At 43.5% G+C, this 23,272-nt stretch overlaps 1 protein-coding gene across 1 annotated transcript in view; it reads left to right on the top strand.

Annotated features, from left to right (window-relative positions):
• Window positions 1-21,949, top strand: part of SUSD1 (sushi domain containing 1) — a 176,582-nt gene extending 154,633 nt beyond the window's left edge. The window contains exon 16 of the mRNA XM_057313680.1: window positions 21,813-21,949. Coding sequence (XP_057169663.1) covers window positions 21,813-21,898 — 86 coding nt within the window. The 3' untranslated portion in view covers window positions 21,899-21,949. The remainder of the gene's footprint in view (window positions 1-21,812) is intronic.
• Window positions 21,950-23,272: the final 1,323 nt, after the last annotated feature.

Here is a 23,272-nt window from a genome sequence, read left to right as displayed (position 1 = left end):
TACTTGGCTCTCCCCACTTGATCATAGTTTATTAATCCAAACCATCATTCCTGCCCCAAGTTGGGCCAGCCAGAAACTCTCTCTCAAATTTTTCATTTGGACTCTTAAGATGTATATTACTGTCTGTTTCAGGAGTTTCTAACTTCCAAGTGCAGCCTCTGATCTTGCTACTCATGACACCCGACTCGAGGCCTCTTTGCGCTCCTTCCTAAAGAAAAGTCCATTTAACAAAACTTTAATGATCAATGTGGATTCTACTAAATATTTGCTAGGAAAGACGGAGGAGTGGGTTTCCATCACACACCAACATACAAACCAGTCAAAAAGCCCCCAGTCCCGGCTGGGCTGAGCCACCTCCAATGGCCTCATGTGCTCTATGTTTCTCCACATGGGTCTGAGTCCTGATGGGGTTTTCAAATATTTGTTTCATAATTAAAAGTCAGTTCTCTAGACCTGTACTTCCACTCAAGCTCTTACCCAAAGGCCTTGGTGATCAAGAAATGTGGGTGGGTATGCTACTTCCCCTCGTTGGCTGGGACAGCTGGACTTTCTGACTTAAAAAGGGTCTTTTACCTCACAGCAGCCTACTTGCAGCTCCAAGCGGGTCCGAGGAGACCAAGGAGGACAGTTGCATTTGGAAGCTGAACGTCATGACTGTCCTGGAACAGAGTCAAGGCATGTGTTGTCTTATCTCATCCCTCACTGAGGAGTGAAAGCCCTCTCCCCGCACTACCATCCTATCAAGCATTGTTCTTTGCAAAGTGCTTCCACATATGCTACCTTATTTCCTCTAACAATTCTGTGAGGTTAGTGATTATGTCCAATTTACAGAAAAGACAAAATCAGAAGTCATACAACTAAAATAGAAAAGATGGGACTAGATAAGAAATTGAATGGATTAGTCTGGTGCACAATTGTTTAGCTTTTTCCCATGGAACAGTTACGATCTTTTCCCCCACCCCAAACCCAACCTCCACCCCCGTTTGCTTTCTCCTGTAATAAAGTCTTTCGATCAGTATTCTCCAGGTCAAACACTGGGCACTACGCCCTTTAATCTCCAGGTTTCCCCAGCTTATTTTATAGTTAAGCTTTCTTGCAAGGCTCACAGTGGGGCTGCAGGTCAGCTTGAAGAGAGACAAGATCAACACTACTTGAAAGGAGTGGGCATTGTGCCCTGAGGTTTGTAATGCAACCTTGTATTTTTTTGCATTGTTAGAGAAAGGGGTTGAAAAGTCTTGCCAAGCCTTAAGGGCCAACGGCCTTGTTCTAAGAAAATTCCATTGCTCCAGGGCTGTTGAAGTGAAGAGTGAGGTCTTAGGGTGTGATGGGGCGCAGTCGGTGGCAGGGAGCTTGGTAGAATGAGAATTGTGTATTTCATGGAGATCCTTGTATTCATTAGAACACAGAAATTTATGGTATTTGTCGATGATTTCTAAATCTTCATGTCACTAAATAAATCCTTTTAAAACTCAGGATAAATCTTATTATTTGTGTTGCCTTAGTGTTATTTTTAAATAACTAGATAACCCAAAGAAACAGCTCTTGGGTTTACTTACCTGTTCTGTCCAATTTTGTTTCCTTACTCATTTCTACCTTTATCTTTATTATTTTGATGCTCTTAATTTTTTTCCAGTGGATTTTATTTAAATCTGTCTCGTTAAACGTTAACACATTATTGTTATTCTTTGTTTGATGTAAAAAAAAGTCATTATTAAATGGAAGCATCTTATTAGTTGTTTTTTTTTTTTTAAACAAGAAAACATTTTAATTTAACAGCAGAATCACCATCCATACATAACAGGTACTGAGTGGCATTTTTCCTATTGTTTTGGACCTGTGGCTGAAACTGAGGGCAAATGGAGCTAACTAAGCACCATGTATTCTAAGTTCAAAAACTTCTAGAAGCTGGGGTCAGATCCCTCACAGACTGCTCTGTGACACATGGAAGAATAAATCTGGCCCTGCCACTAACCTCAGTCTCCCAACCCCAGGTCAGTACAAGGGGAGGCCTGAGAAGCACCAGGAGGTTGACATCTCTTTGAGAAACGAATGCTTCCAAGTAGAGGCTCTCCTCACACGCTTCTGAGGAGGAAGGAGCCACTGGCCCTTTCAATGGCAAGGTGGTTTCAAAATAATCACTTTTAAAGTTCAAGAATGGAGGATTGGCATTTTATTCCTGCTTGGATGTATGCTTACCAGTGGAGAAGCTTACATTCTCAACATCTTCTGTGGTAGAAATTTCCCATGGAAAGAGTGAGCACTGACTGAAGAAGGTCCTTAGGCTTGAGCCTTTTTCCTGGTACACTACCAATAGGGCCATCACCCAGACAAGGAATCCTAGGAGATGGGAGCTCTCCCGTGGGGGTTAGGGAATGGTGGAAGAGGTCACACGTAGGCCGGAAGACTCATGTCGCAGAACAAATGGGAGGGAGCGGCAACTTTTCGTAGGGCTTTCAAAAGATCTGCCCTGCAAAAGAGCTGGCATTTTGGATGGTGCCTTAGTTTCCTGGGGTTGCCTTAACGAGTCCCACAAATTGTGTGGTTCAAACAACAGGAATTCATTATCTCACTGTCTTGGAGGCCAGAAGTCCAATATCAAGGTGTCCACAGGCTGGTTGCCTTGTGGGCTGTGAGAAAGAATCTGCTCCATGCCCTCTCCTAACTTCGGGTGATTTGCTGGCAAATTGTATAATTCCTTGGCTTGTAGATGCATCACTCCGATATCTGTCTTCACTTTTACCTCACGTCCTCCCTGTCTTCACATCATCTTCCCTCTATGTAGGTCTGTCTCTGAGTCCAAATGTCCCTTCTTTATAAGGACACTGGTCATGTTGGATTAGGGATCACCATTATGATCTTATTTTAATTTGATTACCTCTCTAAAGGTCTGTTTTTTTTCTTCCAAGATTTTATTTAAATTCAAGTCACTTAACATATGGTGTAGTATTGGTTTCAGGAGTAGAATTTAGTGACTCATCACTTACATATAATACCCAGTGCTCATCACAACACGTGCCCTCCTTAATGCCCATCACCCATTTAGCCCATACCTACCCACCTCCCTCCAGCAACCTTCAGTTTGTTCTCTATAGTTGAGACTCTTATGGTTTGCCTCCCTCTCTGTCTTTATCTTATTTTATTTTTCTTTCCCTTCCCCTATGTTCATCTGTTTTGTTTCTTAAATTCCATATATGAGTGAAGGTATATGGTGTTTGTCTTTCTCTAAGTGACTTATTTTGGTTAGCCTAATATACTCTAGTTCCATCCACGTCATTGCAAATGGCGAGATTTCATTCTTTTTGATGGCTGAATAATATTCCTCTGTGTGTGTGTGTGTGTGTGTGTGTGTGTGTGTGTGTGTATACACCATATCTTCTTTATCCATTCATTAGTCAATGGACTTTGGGGCTCTTTCCATAATTTGGCTGTTGTGGACACTGCTGCTATAAACATGGGGCTGCATGTGCCCCTTCAAATTACTATGTTTGTCTCCTTTGGATAAATCCCCAGTAGTGCAATTGCTAGGTCATAGAGTAGCTCTATTTTTTAACTTTTTGAGGAAACTCCATACTGTTTTCCAGAGTGGCTGCATCAGTTTGCATTCCCACCAACAGTGCAAAAGTGTTCCCTTTTCTCCACATCCTCGCCAGCATCTGCTGTTTTCTGAGTTGTTCGTTTTTCATTTTAGCCATTCTGACAGGTGTGAGGTGGTATCTCACTGTGGTTTTGATTTGTATTTCCCTGATGATGAGTGATGTTAAGCATTTTTCATGTTAGTCTATTAGCCATTTGTATGTCTTCTTTGGAGAAATATCTGCTCATGTCTTCTGCCCATTTCTTAACTGGTTTATTTATTTTTGGAGTGTTGAGTTTGATAAGTTCTTTATAGATCTTGGATACTAGCCCTTTATCTGATAAGACATCTGCAACTATCTTCTCCCATTCTGTAGGTTGCCTTTTAGTTTTGTTGATTGTTTCCTTCACCATGCAGAAGATTTTTATCTCGATAAAGTCCCAATAGTTCATTTTTTGGAAGCATCTCATTAGTTTTCATAAGTTCTATTTTATAAATAGTTTGTAATAGTATTTTAATGTTGGGCAGCACAGAAATCTTTTCTAGTCTCCAATTGGTAGCTATTAAAAATCAAGATGGAATGTTAGTGAAACTTGCCAGTAATATTTATATCTGGGATTGCAGAAATGCATAAATCATCCTCATCCAGTCACTCTATACTTCTCTTTGAAGATTCCCACAGAGCTTTACAGAAGAAACATGAATCAAATGGGAATAAAATGGAAGCACCATTTTATTAATAGCTGAGCCAGTTCATAATAATGTTCATCAAGAGGCCCTGGAGAAGCTAGAATGGAGCACATAACTCAGGGTCAAACCCAACAGAGACCGTGCTCTAAATCCTGGGAGCCAATATTCAGGCATCAGGCTGGGAGAGCTGGCTGGGTTCTACGAGGTGCCCTGATGGTGCTCACCTGGGCATCAGCGGTCCCCAGACATGCAGACCTGGAAAAGGCCAAAGAAGTGAGCAGAACTCTGCAGCCACCTGGCTTAGGGGAGGAGTGTGGGGGAGGAGGAGGGTGGGCAGAGAAGCATGTGGCGTGGGGAGAAGACCTAAAATTTCCCTTCCTCTATAGTAGAGGTTTTATTTTTGTGTCATAGTTTTGTTATTAATGTCTCCTTATGCTCCGTGGTCAGAGAATATGGTCTGCAAAAGGTCCGTGTTTCAGTACTTGAGATTTTCTTGCTGGGCTGTTCCTCTGTGCAAAATTTTCCTGGACATTTAAAAAGAAACGATTTTATACATATTTAATATATCTAAGAATTCAAACTTATATGTATTATTTGACATTTTTATAAACTTATTTGTTGTCCGTTTGATTGGTGATAGACCAGTAGGAACAGTTACAATCATGTATTTAGAAAATCAGAACATGATAAACTTTCATATTTCTTCCCTGCATCTTTTACCTTTTATTCATATAAAATGCTTCTCTTTGTCTCGTCGAAGGCTTAGCCCTTGAATTCCACTTTTCTGCTATGAATATTGCCAGGCTTTTATGTGTTTGCTTGATGTACTTTTACCTGCATTTTATTTAAAATTTTCTGAGTATTTTTGCATTAACTCTGTCTTAATCTGAAATTTCCGTGTTACTTCTGTCACCCTGTTTTATATTTTTTGTGTTAAAAAATATTTCTTTCTGTTTCAATTCTTCTCTTCCTCTTTCCTGCCTGCCCTCCTCTGGCGTTCTTCCCCCCTGTCACTAACTGAAATGTACACTTCAGTAATTTTTCATACATTCATAGAGCTGTGTGACCACCACGGCAGTCCGATCTTAGAACTTTATCAACATTCCCCTTTTCTGTGAAATTCACACAAGTGAAATCATAGAATATGTAGTCTTTTGTCTCTGGCTTTTTTTTTTTTTAAGATTTTATTTATTTATGTGACAGAGAGACAGCCAGCGAGAGAGGGAACACAAGCAGGGGGAGTGGGAGAGGAAGAAGCAGGCTCCCAGCCGAGGAGCCCGATGTGGGACTCGATCCCGTAACGCCAGGATCACGCCCTGAGCCGAAGGCAGACGCTTAACGACTGTGCCACCCAGGCGCCCCTGTCTCTGGCTTTTTTGCACTTAGCGTCTGGCTTTTTTGCACTTATTTATTCGACAGAGATAGAGACAGCCAGCGAGAGCGGGAACACAAGCAGGGGGAGTGGGAGAGGAAGAAGCAGGCTCATAGCGGAGGAGCCTGATGTGGGGCTCGATCCCAGGACTCTGGGATCACGCCCTGAGCCGAAGGCAGGCGCCCAACCGCTGTGCCACCCAGGCACCCCCATATTTTACTGTTCTACTCACCACGGGGTGGACCAGCTTTCGGTCATCACGAATAATGCTGCTAGGACTATTCTTGTACAATTATTTGTGTGGCCATATTTTCATTTCCCTTGGGTGGATTCTCAGGAGTGGACTCTGTGTTAAGATGTGTGGTAAGATTCTGCCTGACTTTATTTTTTGCTGATGAACACAAGTCGATCAGTAGACCATTTTTATCAGACACCACTGGTCTTCCGATTTCTCTCCATTCCTTTTTTTTTTTTTTCCAAACTGAGAAAGGCATCCTTTATGTAATTGGATATACATATAAAGTTGTTGCTTTAATTCAGACCTTTTGGAATGTGGGGCCCCAGTGTTTTTAGTTTTAATTTGTTTTAACTGAGATATAATTCACATAACATGAAATTTACCATGTTGAAGTATACAGTTGTGTGGTTTGGGGTATATTCACTATGTTGTAAAACCATCACCACTATCTGATTCCAGAATATTTTCATCATTCCAGAAAGAGACCCCATACCTATTAGCCATCAGTCCCAATTCCTCCCTCTCCCATCCCCCGAAAACCACACTAACCTACTTTCTATATCTATGAATTTGCCTATTCTGGAAATTTCATGAATATGGAATCATACAATATGTGGCCTTTTGTGTCTGGCTTCTTTCATTTAGCAGAGCGTGGTCGACGTTTTAAGAAATAGTGTATACCAGTTTACATTCCGGATTAGCAGTATATGAGGGTTCCAGTTCCTTTGGATAGTGCTGTAATGATTGCAACCTTCATTATTCCCATGAAATCAAAACAGAAGAGATGTGCCTGCTTAGGAGTAAACACTTCCCTCTGACTTGTGTCAATATGGCAGGAGTGTGGACAAAGAGATGGGAGGAGGAGACTTAGCCTAATCCCATGTGGCTGGTGACTTTGTGTGGGGCCTTCTAGTGAGGTGGGAACACTCTGGTTTCATTTCCTTCCAGGGCTTCCTTGAGCTTTCAGGAAAGTCTTTCTAGTTTTTCCCACATTCCAGGTCTGGATTGAAGTGAGGAGAGAAATGGTACACTGGCTGATTTAGGAAATTCAAAAAGGCAGTATGAAATAGCATCCCTCTCCAGGATGACTCCTCTCTCGCTTTTCTTTTTTTCCTGGAAGGAATGAACGGTGCTTTCCAGCTGAGCTTGCAAGAGTAATCTTTGTGATTTATGTGATGATCTGAGTTAGTCAGAAAAAAGAACACTTGCAATTCTGATAACCACCACTCTTCCCTGCCGCACGGCTCTCCCAGAGCCAGTCCCGTGGCTTCCGACTCCAGAGAACCGCGGCAGCATGGTGTTGCAGGAAGAATTCTGAGTTTGGCAGCCAGATTTGGTTTTGTGGGCTAGCTTTGTGAGGTGCCTTGGGGAATTACTTCCCTCAATGTCATTGCTACTGAGGTCAGTTATGACAGGTGTTAGAAGAACAAATATAACACAGCAGAGAAAGGAAGGGTGTTAAACCTGTGATTCGCTAAAGGGAAGCAAACAAACAAACAAGATGAAAGTTATGCCAACATTTATTTCTTAAGTCTTTTGTTTTGGGCCCTAGAGCAATTAATAAAGACAAGTTGGATGGGTTTCCTTACAAGTTGAAAAACAAATATCTCTGATGCAAAAATATAGTGACAATGTCCTTGAATATACGTGGGCGGATTTTCCCAAAACTCACATCACTTTTTGGCTATCAGCTACAGCCTATGGGCTCTTGGAGGTGTCTTCCTGGAGGACAGTCCAGGCCCTATTTAAATCACTGTTTCCCTTTCTTACTTATTCTGTAGGTTTGGGTAGAAAGAGCAGTTCGAGAATATGTTCAGTAACCCAGTGCAACTAACAACATATGGCATGAAAAATAACGACATATCCAGAAGGCTACTCTCTCAGTGGAAAACACTGAGTTTGGAAGGAGGGCGGGCCTTCTCCAGTAACTGCAATTCAATTCAAATCAACTCCAAAGTATTTAAGTAAATTTATAAATGCATTTTTAAGAGTTTGTATCTCTCCAGCAATTTTGTGGGGACTTTCCTCCTAAGGCTATTATTACACATTATGATTTGCAGAAATATTTATTTATAAGCTGTTAGGCAGCTCTAAATTGTGTTCTATCATCTTCTGTCTTGAACATCAATATGTTAGCATTTTTCAAGTGATATATCATCAAAGGTGGCTAATGGCATCTGGTTCAAGGTCTCTTTCTTTAAGCGACGTTCTTCCCTGTGATCTGGGACATTTGAGAGCCTCCAGGTGCTCAGGGAGTGAGCATACACAATACTTAATGAGAGTCAGACAAATGTTCCGGTGAAAGAATTGTCTAGAGGTTGTATCGCTTGGTTCAACAGCTGTTTTTATTACTTATCATTTATATTATTTGATTTATTCTCACAATTGATTGTGATAAATGCCACAAACTCATGAAGGATATGCAGGAATAATTCTGTACGTTTGCCTCTAACTAATCTTCATTCTAGCAAATGTTGCATTCATGTAAATCAAATTCTCTTATAGCATAACAAAGAGTGTCTGATGCTTGAAAATTAATATAAAAAAAAGAAACTATAGTGACATGCATTTCCCATTTACCTTTTTTACCTATTGGGAATAAAGATTATCTACACCTAGATTCTTTCATTTGCAGAGAAGGTCTCCAGTTAGCTGCCTGGAACTTTCTTTGTAATCTTATTAGTCAGAAATAAAATGCAAAAATTAAAACAGTAAATCAATTTATTTCTAATATTCAAAAATTTCAAAGTTATGAACCATGGGTTTTGTCTGCTTTTGATGACATTACACCTGGCGATTTAGTTCTTCATTTTAGTACGTGCTTGATCCCCAACTAAACTCAATATAACATGTTGTTTAAGTTTTTTGTTTAAAATTATGATTTTTGGGGGGCCCTGCGTGGCTCAGTCAGTTGAGCATCAAACTCTTGATTTTGGTTCAGGTCATGATCTCGGGGTCATGGGATTGAGCCCCGCAGCAGGCTTCACACTGACCGTGGAGCCCGCTTGGGCTTCTCCCTCTCTCTCTCCCTCTGTCCCTCCCCCTGCTTCCACTTGTGCACTCTCTCTCTCAAAAAAATTATTTTTGTATATAATCAAAGAAATTCAGGGGCACCTGCGTAGCTCAGTCGGTTAAGCATCTGCCTTCAGCTCAGGTCATGATCTCCGTGTCCTGGAAGCCTGCTCTTCCCTCTCCCTCTGCCTCTCCCCTCTCCCCTCTGCTTGTGCTCACTCTCATGCTCTCTCTCTCTCTGTCAAATAAATAAATAAAATCTTTAAAAAAAAGAAATTCATACTATGTCATTTGTTAAGTAAGAGAAAATAGAGTTTTGCCTTTACATATTATGAAAATTATCAGACTATATTAAAATCAACTTTTACTACACTGATAAGATACTAAAGAAATTATTTTAAAATTAAAATTGCTTCTATATTATATACCATGCAAAAATGATGTTTTTTAATTCCTAAAAAATAGGGAAAATATATGAGTAATTAACAGAACGCATTAAATGAACTTTATATATAAAGAGCTGTAAATATATAAAAAGTACATATATGTGTATACAGATAGACAGATGATGATAGATACATAGATAGATAGATAGGAACCCTCTAGTTCCATCCACATGGTTGCAAATGGCAAGATTTCATTTTTTTGATGGCTGAGTAGCATTCCATTGTATATAGATAGATAGATAGATAGATAGATAGATAGATAGATGATAGATACATAGATAGATGATAGATAGACGATAGATAGATAGATAATAGATAGATAGATAGATGATAGATAGATAGATGATAGATAGATAGATAGATGATAGATAGATAGATAGATAGATAGATGATAGATAGATGATAGATAGATAGATAGATGATAGATAGATAGATAGATAGATGATAGATGATAGATAGATAGATGATAGATAGATGATAGATAGATAGATAGATGATAGATAGATAGATAGATGATAGATAGATAGATGATAGATAGATAGATAGATGATAGATAGATAGATGATAGATAGATAGATGATAGATAGATAGATAGATAGATGATAGATAGATAGATGATAGATAGATAGATAGATAGATGATAGATAGATAGATAGATAGATAGATAGATAGATAGATGATAGATAGATAGATGATAGATAGATAGATAGATAGATGATAGATAGATGATAGATAGATAGATAGATAGATAGATAGATAGATGATAGATAGATAGATAGATAGATGATAGATAGATGATAGATAGATAAATAGATGATAGATAGATAGATGATAGATAGATAGATAGATAGATAGATAGATAGATGATAGATAGATGATAGATAGATAGATAGATAGATAGATAGATAGATAGATAGATGATAGATAGATAGATGATAGATAGATAGATAGATAGATAGATAGATAGATAGATAGATGATAGATGATAGATAGATGATAGATAGATAGATAGATAGATAGATAGATAGATAGATAGATGATAGATAGATGATATCTAAGGAAATACCTTTTGCTGAATATCATTGTGAATACGGAGTCTATGTTTGATGAGGAGCAGTGGAAGAGAGGAGAGGAGAGAAGTAATGGTGGAAACAAATCCTTGGTTTATGCTACCAAACTTGTCCTACACATCTCCTTTTAGTAAATCCTTGTGGTCCCACATAGAAAATTTGCCTCTTCTCCAGGTGTCTCCACCACCTTCCCCCAGAGAATGGGATATGAGGCTCTGCCCCAAATACCCCACATGTGTTTTCTTTTTTCTAGGACTAACTCCTATTTGAGAAGTGAAGGGTTTGTTGGCAAGTGATACTCCTCTAGACCTTTCGAGGGTCAAGAGAGTAGGCCTGAATATTGGGTGCTTTATCTTTTTTCTCACGCTAGCTTCTTTTCTCTTCTACCACCTCTGAAGGTGACCCACATAGGCAGGCAGGCAGAATGTTCCCAGAGTCAGATGGACCGCTAATATGCATTGTATCACCAAAGAGTAAACAGCTGTCTTTGACATACGGACAGGGGTGTACAATGTTGGCATGGAACTTGGGCTGGTTTCCTGACATGAATCTCTTGACATGCTCTCTTGATTCTCAGAATAATATTTATTTCTCCAGTCTCTGGGTTCTACAATTTCAGAGTTGGCCTCCTGCTTATATTTGTCTAGATTAAGTATCTGTTCATAAAACCAGTCATTATGCAAGTGTCTAGTCGTTCCCCTCACCCACTATCCTGTGTCAGGTCCCAGATGTCTGGTTGAGAGAGGAAACAGGTGCCATCTCTGTCTAGACTCTGTGGGAGCAGGGTCCATCATTTCAGTTCCTTTCTGGTTTCCTGAGACAGCCTTGCCCCTGCTACGACTACCAGGTATACCTCAACTTGGGCATGGCTAACTATGAGATCTCATTGTGGGTGCAGTGAACCTTGAAATGGTCATAAGCAATGCATAAAAGTTACTCCAGTTCCTAAAGTCAGAAAAATGTCCCTTTCAAAACTGAGCAGTGGTCTTTAGAACTTTGCTAGGAAGTTTTGTTTTTCCTAATGTATCATGGTCCCCTGATGGTAAAAATCATGAATGTGTCAGTTTTTCATGGTATTGAGTTCCCTTTGCCTTGCTGGCTGGCTCTTGGAGGGCCCATAAAAGAATCCCTTTACCCAGCTACTTGAATGACATGTTATAGCCTACGAGAGATAAATAAAGGACCCAATAATGGGAACATCATGGCAGCCTGAAAAATCATTACTATCTATCATAAAGGGAAACTCACTTCCAAATGGACCACAAAAGCCAAAGATTATTCTTTCAATTGATTGTATAGTTAAACATGTTTGACAATAACCTGACTATAAAGCCTGTATCTGGCCTTATTTTACTTTTTTTTAATGTTAATGTCAGTCTTCTTTGCTAAAATATAGGCTCTGTGAGGGAAGAGACTGTTTCTTTTCTTTACCATTGTGTCATCTGTGTTTTCTGTTTACTAGGTGGTCAGTAACCAATATTGAACAGTAGGAAAAAAAAGTGGTCTAGTCAAAATTTTATTTTATTTTTTTCCATTTTTTAAAATTTAAATTCAAGTAATTAACATATAATGTATTATTAGTTTCAGAGGTAGAGGTCAGCGATTCATCAGTCTTATATAACACGCAGTGTTCATTACATCACATGCCCTCCTTAATGTCCATCACCCAGTTACCCCCTCCCCCCACTCCACCCCCCTCCAGCAACCCACAGTTTGTTTCCTATGATCAAGAGTCTCTTATGGTTTGTCTCCCTCTCTGATTTCGTCTTGTTTTATTTTTTCCTCTCTTCCCCTATGCTCCTCTGTTTTGTTTCTTAAATTCCACATATCAGTGAGATCATATGATAATTGTCCTTCTCTGATTGACTTATTTCGCTTAGCATGATGCCCTCTAGTTCCATCCACATGGCTGCAGATGGCAAGATTTCATTTTTTGATGGTTGAGTAGTATTCCATTGTATGTATACACCACATCTTCTTTATCCATTCATCGGTCAATGGACAGCTGGGCTCTTTCCATAATTTGGCTGTTGTGGACATTGCTGCTATAAACATTGGGGTGCAGGTCCCCCTTCAGATCACTACATTTGTATCTTTGGAATAATTACCCAGTAGTTCAATTGCTGGGTCATAGGGTAGCTCTATTTTCAACTTTTTGAGGACCTCCATAGTATTTTCGAGAGTGGCTGCACCAACTTGCATTCACACCAACAGTGTCAGATGGTTCCCCTTTCTCTGTATCCTCACCAATATCTGCTATTTCCTGACTTGTTAATTTTAGCCATTCTGACTGGTGTGAGGTGGTATCTCATTGTGGTTTTGATTTGTATTTCCCTGATGTCAAGTGATGTTGAGCATTTTTTCATGTGTCTTTTGGCCATTTGCGTGTCTTCTTTGAAGAAATGTCTGTTCGTGACTTCTGCCCATTTCTTGATTGGATTCTTTGTTCTTTGGGTGTTGAGTTTGATAAGTTCTTTATAGATTTTGGATACTATAGTCAAAATTTAAAAAAGGTTTTTTGTCATGAAAAGATATAAAGATAAGTATGGATAGAATTAGAAACATTGATTTATTTTCCAAGACACTATCAAAGGTCTCTCATAAAAACTTTAAGCTAAGTATCAGAAGACAGAAAACAAAGGGGAAAAAAGGAAACATAAGAAAAAATGCAAAACATAAAATTTAAGACAAGACGCCAAATTTATCAGTAATGACAAGAAATGTAAATGGGTAAAATTATCCTATCGAAAGACAAAAACATTTGTACTAATTTTTTGAAGTTCTGCTATTTATTTATACTTAACATCACATAAATTTTATTGGTGTCAAACAGGCCATTCAAAAAGAGCTACTGTTATAAAATCGAAGCCATGAACACAGTGAGAGTGCTGGAGGTGTAGAAGTTTTAGTCTTTGTGAATAACCAATCATTTAAGTTGCATCCAAAAAGAACAAAGGAGGCAAGATTGAAAGTAGGAAGATAGAAACGTGTCATAGTGATACATTTTTAGAAATAGTACCACCTTCACCTCTAAGTAACTTTCAGGTGATAGCTATTTTATGGGCACCGGAAATTCATAATCAAAATTAAATTACCCAAAAGGCATAGATGAAACATTCACATAAATACAACTTTGTATAAAATGCTTCTAAATAGGGGCGCCTGGGTGGCTCAGTTGTTAAGCGTCTGCCTTCGGCTCAGGGCGTGATCCCGAAGTTATGGGATCGAGCCCCACATCAGGCTCCTCCGCTGGGAGCCTGCTTCTTCCTCTCCCACTCCCCCTGCCTGTGTTCCCTCTCTCGCTGGCTGTCTCTATCTCTGTCAAATAAATAAATAAAATCTTTAAAAAAAATTAAAATAAAATGCTTCTAAATATGTAGAACTATACTTAAATCCATCATACCGTCTGGGTTGAGGGTGGAAATATAGGCAGAGGTGGGGTCCTGAATGGACTTGTAAACTATGTTAGATTTTTCCTTTTAAAGGCAATGGGAGCTATGTAAAAGCTTTAACTATAGGAAGAAACATAATTAAATTTGCCTTTTAAAAGGATCATGCTATCAGTCCTACAGAGAATAAAGAAGATCTAGAAGTACCATGGAAGCCAGTTAGGACGCTAAGACAAGAATCCAGGAGGGAGACAATGCTGGCCTACATAAGGTGGTGATAGTGGAAAAGGAGAGGAGTAAATGCATTTGAGAGGCAGTTAGAAAGTAGAACAGATAAGATCCAGTGATTGGTTGTGTGGGTAAACACAGTAGATTTTATTTCCTAAGATGGGTCCCCATCCATATCAAGAGATGGAGCCTTTCTCCACCCTCTTAACTCTGAGTGCTCCTAGAGGCTACTGTGACCGATAGAACGTAGAAGTAACTGTGTCGGTTCCAAGTTAGTACCCAACTAGCCTGGCCACTTCCTGTCTCTTAGAACCTCTGGGTAGGAAATATGACTATGCAGAGAACAAGCTGTGAAAAGCCCAAGGCATTGGAGAGACTTTGGAGAATGAGATGCCATGCGAAGAGAAAAAGATTGAGGAGTACTGAGGTGTCACACAACGTGAGTGAAGAAGACATCTTGAAAGTAGATCCTACACCCCAGGAGGTCCCGACTGATACCACGTGGATCAGAGATGGACTGCCTAGCCAAGCCCTTCGTGAATTCTGACCCACAAAATCACGAGTAAAATAAATACCTGTTTTTAACCACTATGCTTTGGGAGTAATTTTTTATGCAGCAATAGATAGCAAACACAGGGAGGGAGAGGGGAAAATGGAATAGGAATGCCTAGTTTATGGTGGTGCCTTTTTCTGAACTAGAAGATGGTTGGGAAGATGATTAATTCACTTGAGTGTCATTCATCAATGAGAAACCCTTGTGGACTCTCCAGTAGGTACAGAAGGAGTTGGCAGAGTGGCTAGAGTGAAACGAGAAGATGCAGAATCCCCAGGAAACCAACATAAGAGAGAGGCAAAGGAAGAGCTTGTTAAGAAGGTCATGAAGGAGAGGCCAGACCTCAGAGGAGTGTGGAGATTCAGAAACCAAGGGCAAAAAGAGTTTAAAACTTTCTTAAAGAAGGAGAGAAAGATGAACAATGTCACCTTAACACGGAAGAGATCTCAGATTTATATGGATGCCGAAGTGCCCATCGGATTAGCGACTGCAGGATGGGCTTTAGGCAAAGTGATGGGGGAGAAAAGCAGACTGAAGTTCATTAAGGAATGGGAGGAGATGAGGACATGAAGACGGAACGCTGACAATATTTAAGATCAGTTTGACTATAGGAGAGAAGGAACAGAGGGATGTATCTTGATGAGGACGGGGTGGTTGAATGATGCTTTCTTTTTCTTTAAAAAAATGATATTTGTCGCAGTTAGGGCTGCTATTGTTTACTTGTCTTCTGGCTTCTATGTTGCTGTGAGAGGTATGAGTGTCTCCAAGCCCTAAGCCTTTCCTGGGTGGAAATCATCTTGCTTCTTCTTGGCTTCCCCTGACAGGCTCCCCACTTTCCTCCCATCTTCTATCTCTTCCGTCAGCTTTCCATTTAAAAAAATAGTTCTGACACCTGAGTCGACTATTATTTCCTCTACAATTCTCTTTGTGGGTTTATGGCTTTTGAAAAACATTCCTTTTACTGTCATTTGAGTGGGTTTTTAACGTGTCCCATTTGCCTTAATTGGAATCCCTTGCTCATGGAGTACTACCACCACCACCTATGGGGCCAGAGAGGCAACCATCATACATTCCCCGAAACAGAAATCTTACGGGTCCTATTGTCTCATGGCAATGGAAAAGGAGAGGTAAAAGTAGAGATAACAGGACTTAGCTGGGACCTAGAAATGAGGCGCAGTGGGTTTGGTGTAAACCAGGGGCTTCTTTCCCTCATGGTCCTTTGGTACCAGCAACTACCAAATGTGGGCACAGTTGGTGGCCATGAGGAAGTCGATCTGAGCCAGATGGCCCTCCCTTCGTGGTCTTGTTTTGGTCCCCTCCCTGAGCTACACAGAACTTTGTGGTGAGTGGAGAGGTGTCATGTGGTGGCCTTACTCTCCCTTCTCTGGTGATATAACCAGTCCTTCCTGCCCAATGCCCTCATGAACGCAATTACTCTGGGGGAGGGGATGAGGGACCCTTGCCCAGCAGACATGTTGTTAGTTCGTGGCCTCATTATTATGGTAATGATACAGGTTTTTTAGACCTTGTCACAGGATTCCCCTGCCATGACTCTGCTTCTGCTAGGCAGTGGCTCCTGTTCTCCAGGCTGAGTCTAGACAGGGACCAGACTTCTGAATGCTCCCTGGCATGGACCAAGTGTGCTCATCTCAGCTCCATGCAACCCATCTTTCTGGCGTATCCTCTGACAGCCTCCTCGCGACCATCCTCCTCACCAACTCAACCTCCGCTTCTCCATTCTGCTGTGGGAAGCGAATTATTCTTCCTGAATACAGCCTCTTATCTTTCTTAGGATTAAATCCCAAATAGGAACAGCCAAGATACGTCAACAATTCAAGTTCCTAGTTAACATTTATCGGAGTTCTCCCGGCGTGTCAAACGCTGCCCAAAGCACGCTGTGAGGAGTGACCCCTTTCATCCTCACAACACTCGATCAGTCATGTTTCATTGATTCTGTGAATTCGTTTTCACATTTTAACATCTCTAAAACCCAAATGCATCTTATAACAAAGAGAACACTTGGTTTAATTGATAGCATTTTTTTTTTCTTTCTCAATGGTACATAAAATAGTGCTGTTATTCACTTTAACGACGTCATGGCATCTTAGAGTTGATTCTAACAGCTCAAATGTGCTACCTTTGTGAACTCCAGTCTGGGAACCACTAAGTTAGAGAAGGTCTGATGTCCCATTGTGGGATTCTTTTATATTTTAAGGCCTCAGCAAGAACAGACATTTACTCTAATACTGGGCCCTGCATTGTCCTTTTAATTAAGAACACTGGGCTTTCCGCTTGGTGAGGGGCAGAACTCTCCATCAAGCCTGCTTTTGCTACCAACAGCTGCTGGAGGGCTGGGCAGTTAACTTTACAGATGGCATAACAGAAAAAAGGAAGAGAAGATTCTCACGAATCATTTATAAACCTCAAAGACTGTTCTTTTGGCAGTCTTACTTTTAAAGGCTCTGCCCCATATAACCTCGTTAGAAATTATAAATTAAATCCCTTCTACTACAGTAGAGACACAAATTAAAGATTTGGCTTCCTTTTAAAAATTCTTTTCACTTGTGGAATGCGATTTTTAAACTATGACTTCATACCTACTTGGGTTTGGGATTCATAAATGCTGTCTGTGTTTTCCCAGAACTCCCGCCATGAGGATATTAGGCGGAAAGAGGCTTTGCAGGGTTCTGGGCATGCAGGCAGCAAAAGTGAAAGGAAAACTAAGAGGGAGAAGAGTGCCCACGAGACTGTCATGGGCCCATCCTCAACCCACCAGGACCACGTGCTCTCCCGCATGAGGGTCAGGAGGAAATATCTCGTGAGACCCTTCACCTTCCTCCCACTGCTGAGTCACGTTGGAGCTGAGCCTGCCCCTCATGCTCAGATTACCCCTCATGTGAGGACAGGGGTCCTTGACCAGAAGTAGGACATCTCTTGCAGTTGCTGAGCCTTGTGGTGGTTCCTCGGTGTTTCTGCGTGCTGGCTTCTGGCCTGAGTGGCAGCTGATATGTGAGGTTTGCTCCTCTCTTCACAGGGAGGTGTGGCAGCCAGGAGAAATGGGGCAGGCAAGTTCTTTGGAGACTATGTTCTTGAGTTCTTTCTAGAACCGAGTCCGTAGTCCAACATCATTCCATTTCTGTGCCTGGCTAAAGAGCCATAACCACGTAGCAAGAGAACCTGTGTATCCCCAGGCTGAGCCTGCAGCTTAAGACAGTGACTCTCTTTATGCTGGATAAGGCCATTGAACATGCATCTTGCTGCTCCAGAACCAGGGGAAGCTTGGAGCAGTGGCCTGCCTGGTCAGAGAAGTACCATCCTTCTCTCACCTTACCTGCTAAGAGTAAAATGAGGAAGGGGGCTCACACTATCCATCTGTAAGCCTGTAGCATGTCTGTTGGAAAAGAATATTCTGTGGGAGGGGTGGAGGTGTGTCTGAGGGTTTTAGTAGAGTGGGTGGGTGCTATGGCTTTTTGGGTTTTTTTGTTTGTTTTTTGTTTTTTGAGATTCAGTGCAGCACAGAGGTTAAATCACCAACTTTGGAACCAGACTTCCTGGGCTTCAAGCCTGGCTTTATTCCTAACTGGCCGTGTGACCTTGGGCTAGTTACTTGATCTCTCCGTGCCTGTCTTCTTATCTGTAAAATGATGGTAATAATAATAATGCCTCTCTCCGTGGGCTGATGTGAACATTAAATTACTAATCTATGTAGAATACATTATACAGTGCCTAGCAACGGTGTTAGCAATTGCTCGGTGCCCTTAGCTGTAGATGCATCGCCGCCACTAGAGGGAGCCGTGAGCCTTAGGGGCACGATCCCTCCCCTTCCCCGGATTTCCGGGCTGAGGAACTCGGCCAGGAAAGAGCCCCTGCTCTCTCCCTCGTTTGAGTAGGAAGAATTTGTCATTGCTGGAGAATCAGCTGACGGTGGTGCAGGAGAAGGGCAGGGTGAGGCCAGGCCGCAGAAAGGCCAAGCAAGCCGGAGTTGTCCTCTCGAGCCCGAGCTGGGGCCTGGGATAAATGTGGACCCCCCCACCCCCACCCCGACTCCGGGGCAAGGGGGGTAACTGTGGAACTTGGGCTTTTGAGAGAGTAGCGCCCATGCATTCCCGCCTAGGCTCCCTGAAGCAGCCAGAGAAAGGGAGTCAGCAGGAAGGACCCCTGGCCTCAGAGTGAGGAAAGAGCATCACGAGGGAACGCGGCTTGAGTCCGCATGAGGGAGCTGGGAAAGGCAAGAAGAGACGAAACGTGGACGTGGAGAACTGAAACCAGATACAAGCCAGGACCTGCAGGGGAGGTGAGAGGCAAGACGAGAGCGAGTGGCTTGAGGAGGACTGTCTGAGAAGCACACGGCGGGCGACAGGAACATTGCAGGAGGCCTGCTTCCAGAGGCTTCGGGGGGCGGAAGGAGCCCTCCTGGGAGTCTCTCCCGGGCAAGCCTCCTCCCCTGCTGTGTGACCCTCCGTGAGGGCCTGAGGCCTCGTGGGCCGTCGCGATGGTCTCTGTCATGTAGAGAGCTTTCTACAAGATAGCAGCGGGCCCAGACCGGCGCTGCCTCTCTTCTCGCGGCTTCGTTTGCTGTGCCCCTGGCAGGAACCAAACGGGGCTCCCAGCCGTGGCCTGAGACCTTTCGCAGTTTGCACAGCCAGTGGCTCCCGTCTCACGGATTTCCTTGCTGCGCCTCTTTTGGACCACTTGCCCCCTCCCCGGCTTGCTCTGCCCGGCAGTCTCGGGACTTGGCAGCATTTTCTGTGTGTACGTGCGAGTGTGTGGTAGGGAGAAGCTGAGATGAGAGACGGAGCGTCTGGATTGTGACCGTGATGGGATCTTCGTCTCCGCAAAGTGGGTGAGGGCCCTGAGAAAACTCATCGTATTTATAGAGACAAAGAAATGTGACATTTCTCACACCCGAGTGTGGCGCTGTGAAGCTCGCATCCGCTATCCTGACTTCCCAAAACTGCCTGTGTTCCGGAGGGGGCACTTTGGGGTCGAACTTGCCAGGCCTTGCTAGAGGTTCCTCCTCTGTGCCTGGCGTTTTAGTCCTTAGCACTACTCCTGGCTGAGAGGTGTTCCTGTAAGAGGAGGCGAGCTGTACCCCCGTTGCCTCGCTGACACACAGCCTGCAGAGAGCTGGGCCCCGGCAGCCCTCGCGGGGCAGCTTCGCTCTTGTGGTTTCTCATCTGGTGTAACAGCTGCAAGGGGGTCGGTTTTCTCATGTTTTCTCCTCGGCTCAACGGCCACTCAAGGCACATGGCATGGTGTGGTGTGGCCTCCTTCCTGGCTTCCTGCCTCCTCTTGCTGGCCCAGAGTCTTCTGTTCTCATAGAAGCCGCTCTGACCTTGGTTGATCCACAGCGACACAAATGAGGGAAACACCGTGGGTCCCCGCGTCCCACGGCCAGCCTTGCTCCCGGGTCCCTCTGCTCCGTATCAGAAGGTGGGAAACACTTCCCAAATTTCTTCATTTTGTCTTGGAGAGAGTAGCCCCGTTTCAGGAAGTGGGACTGTCAGTTGCCTACCAGAAGCTTCCTTCCTTTAGTCTCTATATCCACGTGCTCAGGCCGGAAATCTCCACATCATTCCAGATTCCTCTCTTTCTCTGACCCTCCTCATCCAGTCCCTGAGCAAGGCCTGGCGGTTCTGTCTTCCTGAGGCATCTCAAACCGCAATGGACGTATTTCACTTTTGTGACAAGAACAAAATAAGCATGTGGGTGTGTGCAGGGAGCAGTTAGGGGCAGTTTTTCTAGTTAAAAAAGGCCAGAGACAAATAACCCAGTCAAAAAAATGGGCAGAAGACATGAACAGACACTTCTCCAAAGAAGACATACAAATGGCTAACAGACACATGAAAAAATGCTCAAAATCAGTAGCCATCAGGGAAATACAAATCAAAACCGCAATGAGATACCTAACCTTACACCAGTCAGAATGGCCAAAATTAACAAAACAGGAAACAACAAATGTTGGAGAGGATGTGGAGAAAGGGGAACCCTCTTACACTGTTGTTGGGAATGCAAGCTGGTACAGCCACTCTGGAAAACAGTATGGAGGTTCCTCAAGATGTTAAAAATAGAGCTACCCTATGACCCAGCAATTGCACTACTGGGTATTTACCCCAAAGATACAGATGTAGTGAAAAGAAGGGACCCATGCACCCCAATGTTTATAGCAGCAATGTCCACAAGAGCCAAACTGTGGAAGGAGCTGAGATGCCCTTCAGCAGACGAATGGATAGAGATGTGGTCCATTTATACAATGGAATATTACTCAGGCCCATAAATGTGAGGGTGGAATTCTGCCAGATTGTGTTAATCTCAGGTAACCTGGCGGTTTCCCTGGAGACAGAGTAGCTCAGGCAGTGCCAACAGAGGCCCGCCCGGGGCAGGAGACTGATGGGTGGTGAGGACTTCTTCCTTGGGTCTGTGGCTCAAGGGCTGGTCTCCTTCAAGGCAGGGACTCTTTCAGACAAGGCCCAGGAGGGGGGGCCTTTCCCGAGGAAGAAGGTGGGGGCAGGGAACACAGGGTGGAGGAGAGGAGTTTGCTAGCCCCACAAGACCATGACCCCCTGGGAGCTGGTCAGAGGCTGGGTCATGAGAGGATCCAGTGAGAAGGGCCTTCTTTCTGATCTGAAGACTGGGGTAATCATGAGGGCACGAAGAGATAGCCTGCTGCCATACCTGCTAGGTGCTGGATTCTAGCTGGCGCAGACATATTCCCCAGCAGCTGGGAACTGGGGAGACCAGATAGCTGCCTCAGGTTCCTCACGGATGTTGGTTTCCCACCCCTAGAGATGGCTTACTAACAGCCCCAAAAGGAAACCCTTGTACTGACCCCCCCTCCTCCCCCAACCCTTCGGCCCAATGAGAGGATACGGAAATGGTGACAAGACCTAAGACTTTGGAGTCTCATTTCCTGGGTTCAAATTTCCAGCTCTACCACTTATTGGCTGGTGAGTTTGGGCCAATTACCTAACTCCCTAAGCCCTTTTTTTTTTTTCATTTGAAGAATGAAGGAAATAATATCACATACCTTGTAGATTGTTATGAGCGTCAAATGAGATAATGAAGTGTTTGGTGTAAGGCCTGGTCAAACAAAATAAATGCTTAACAAATTTTAGCTGTGATTACCAGCTCCGCAAGGAGATGCCTAGGGCAGAGCGTCTGTTCTAGATCCTGAGTAACAAACGAGAGGGCAGAGTTCTTTTTTTTATATATAATTTTTAATTTTTTTAAATTTAAGTAGGTTCTTCGCCCAACGTGGGGCTCGAACTCACAATCCCAAGACCCAGAGCTGCACGTTCCACCGACTGGGCCAGCCAGGAGCCCTGAGAGGGAAGAGTTCTAAGGTAATGCAGGGCCTGTTGCAAAGGGCCTTCCCTGGCGCCCCCCAACTATAGCATCATCGTGGTGGAAGGGAATGGATGCAGAAGGAGCAGCATCCCAGAGGCCTAAAGCTGCTTGGACTCTGCTCCCATCCCAGACCTTCGGGGCACCCCAGGTTTGCTGTGTCCCAGAAATAGAAAAGCTCAAATTTCCAGAAAAATCATGGTGAAAGACAGTCAACCTCAGGAAGTTGATAGAGGTTGACTGACATTAACTTGAGCCCAAAGAGGGAGACACGTGGCCAGAAGAAAGGGGAGAAGTAGCTATCTGCTGGCCAGTGCTTGGGGCTGCTTCTTTCATCTTGGCTCCCACTGCCCAAAGGGGTTCATGGCTCATCTCTGGGGACACATGGACAGATGGGGGCAGTGGGGAGGAGGAGGGGAAAAAATCCACGTCTGGGCTCACGATGCTGGCACTGCTCCACGGGAAGGAAGTGGTTTCATCGGTCTGGGGCTTGGTAAGCCCAAGCTGCCATAGCTATCCACTTAGCACAGAAAACAGGCAGGAAGAGCAAGAGAACTGAGAGGAAGAGGAAGGTCATGTACTGTGGTGGTGATGCTGTTGGTTTTACATCATTCAGGGCCAATTACTAGCTACATTGATGAGGGGGCTGCCTTTTGACAACCCCAGAGCAGGGCCCCAGGTGACTCACCCATAAATGGAGTGAGGGTCTTGTTTAAGGTCAGTAGCAAATCAGAGTTAGGGTTTGTGGGGCAGGCATTTCATTAGTGGTGCCCACGGGAGGAAAATCCCAGCAGGCCTCTCTCCTGCTTGGCTCTCGGTGGCTTCTCAATCCCCAGTGGCTCCCCAAGCTGTCTGGCCTTGCTGTGCTGTGGGTGCTCCCCTCCCTCCCTCTTTATCCCTCCCAGCTCCTTTGGAGGTCACCGTCAAGGACCCCATGCCCTAGTTAAGGCTTGAGTGCAGTGTAGAGGGAAATCTCCCTGCTTCTTCCCTAGAAGGCCAGCGCACAGACTGTCTTCCCCTTAATGATTTTATCCCTACTCCCGAAAGAAAAATAAGCAGCCTTGCAAAACCAACCCATCTGGGAGAGTTACAGAATTTATGCGATTTTTCCCACTCGGGTCTCTGATCCATTTCATTCACTCCTTCATTCATTCATGTGTTAATTCATTTATCCGTTCAACAAGCATTTACTGAGCACCTGCTGTGTACCAGGGACTGGCCTAGGTGCTGGGGATACAGCAGCCAACAAGGCAGACACGGACATGTCCCTGCCCCCGTGGCGGTCCTCACTCCCCTGAGAGTCAAGGAGCCTCTGCATTTGTGTCCTCTGCTATCTTGATTCCCACTGGGAGGCAC

Source organism: Ursus arctos, unplaced genomic scaffold (assembly GCF_023065955.2).
Source record: "Ursus arctos isolate Adak ecotype North America unplaced genomic scaffold, UrsArc2.0 scaffold_18, whole genome shotgun sequence".
Taxonomy (NCBI): domain Eukaryota; kingdom Metazoa; phylum Chordata; class Mammalia; order Carnivora; family Ursidae; genus Ursus; species Ursus arctos.
Note: the sequence above shows the minus strand (reverse complement) of the source record. Positions and strands in the feature narration are given on the sequence as shown.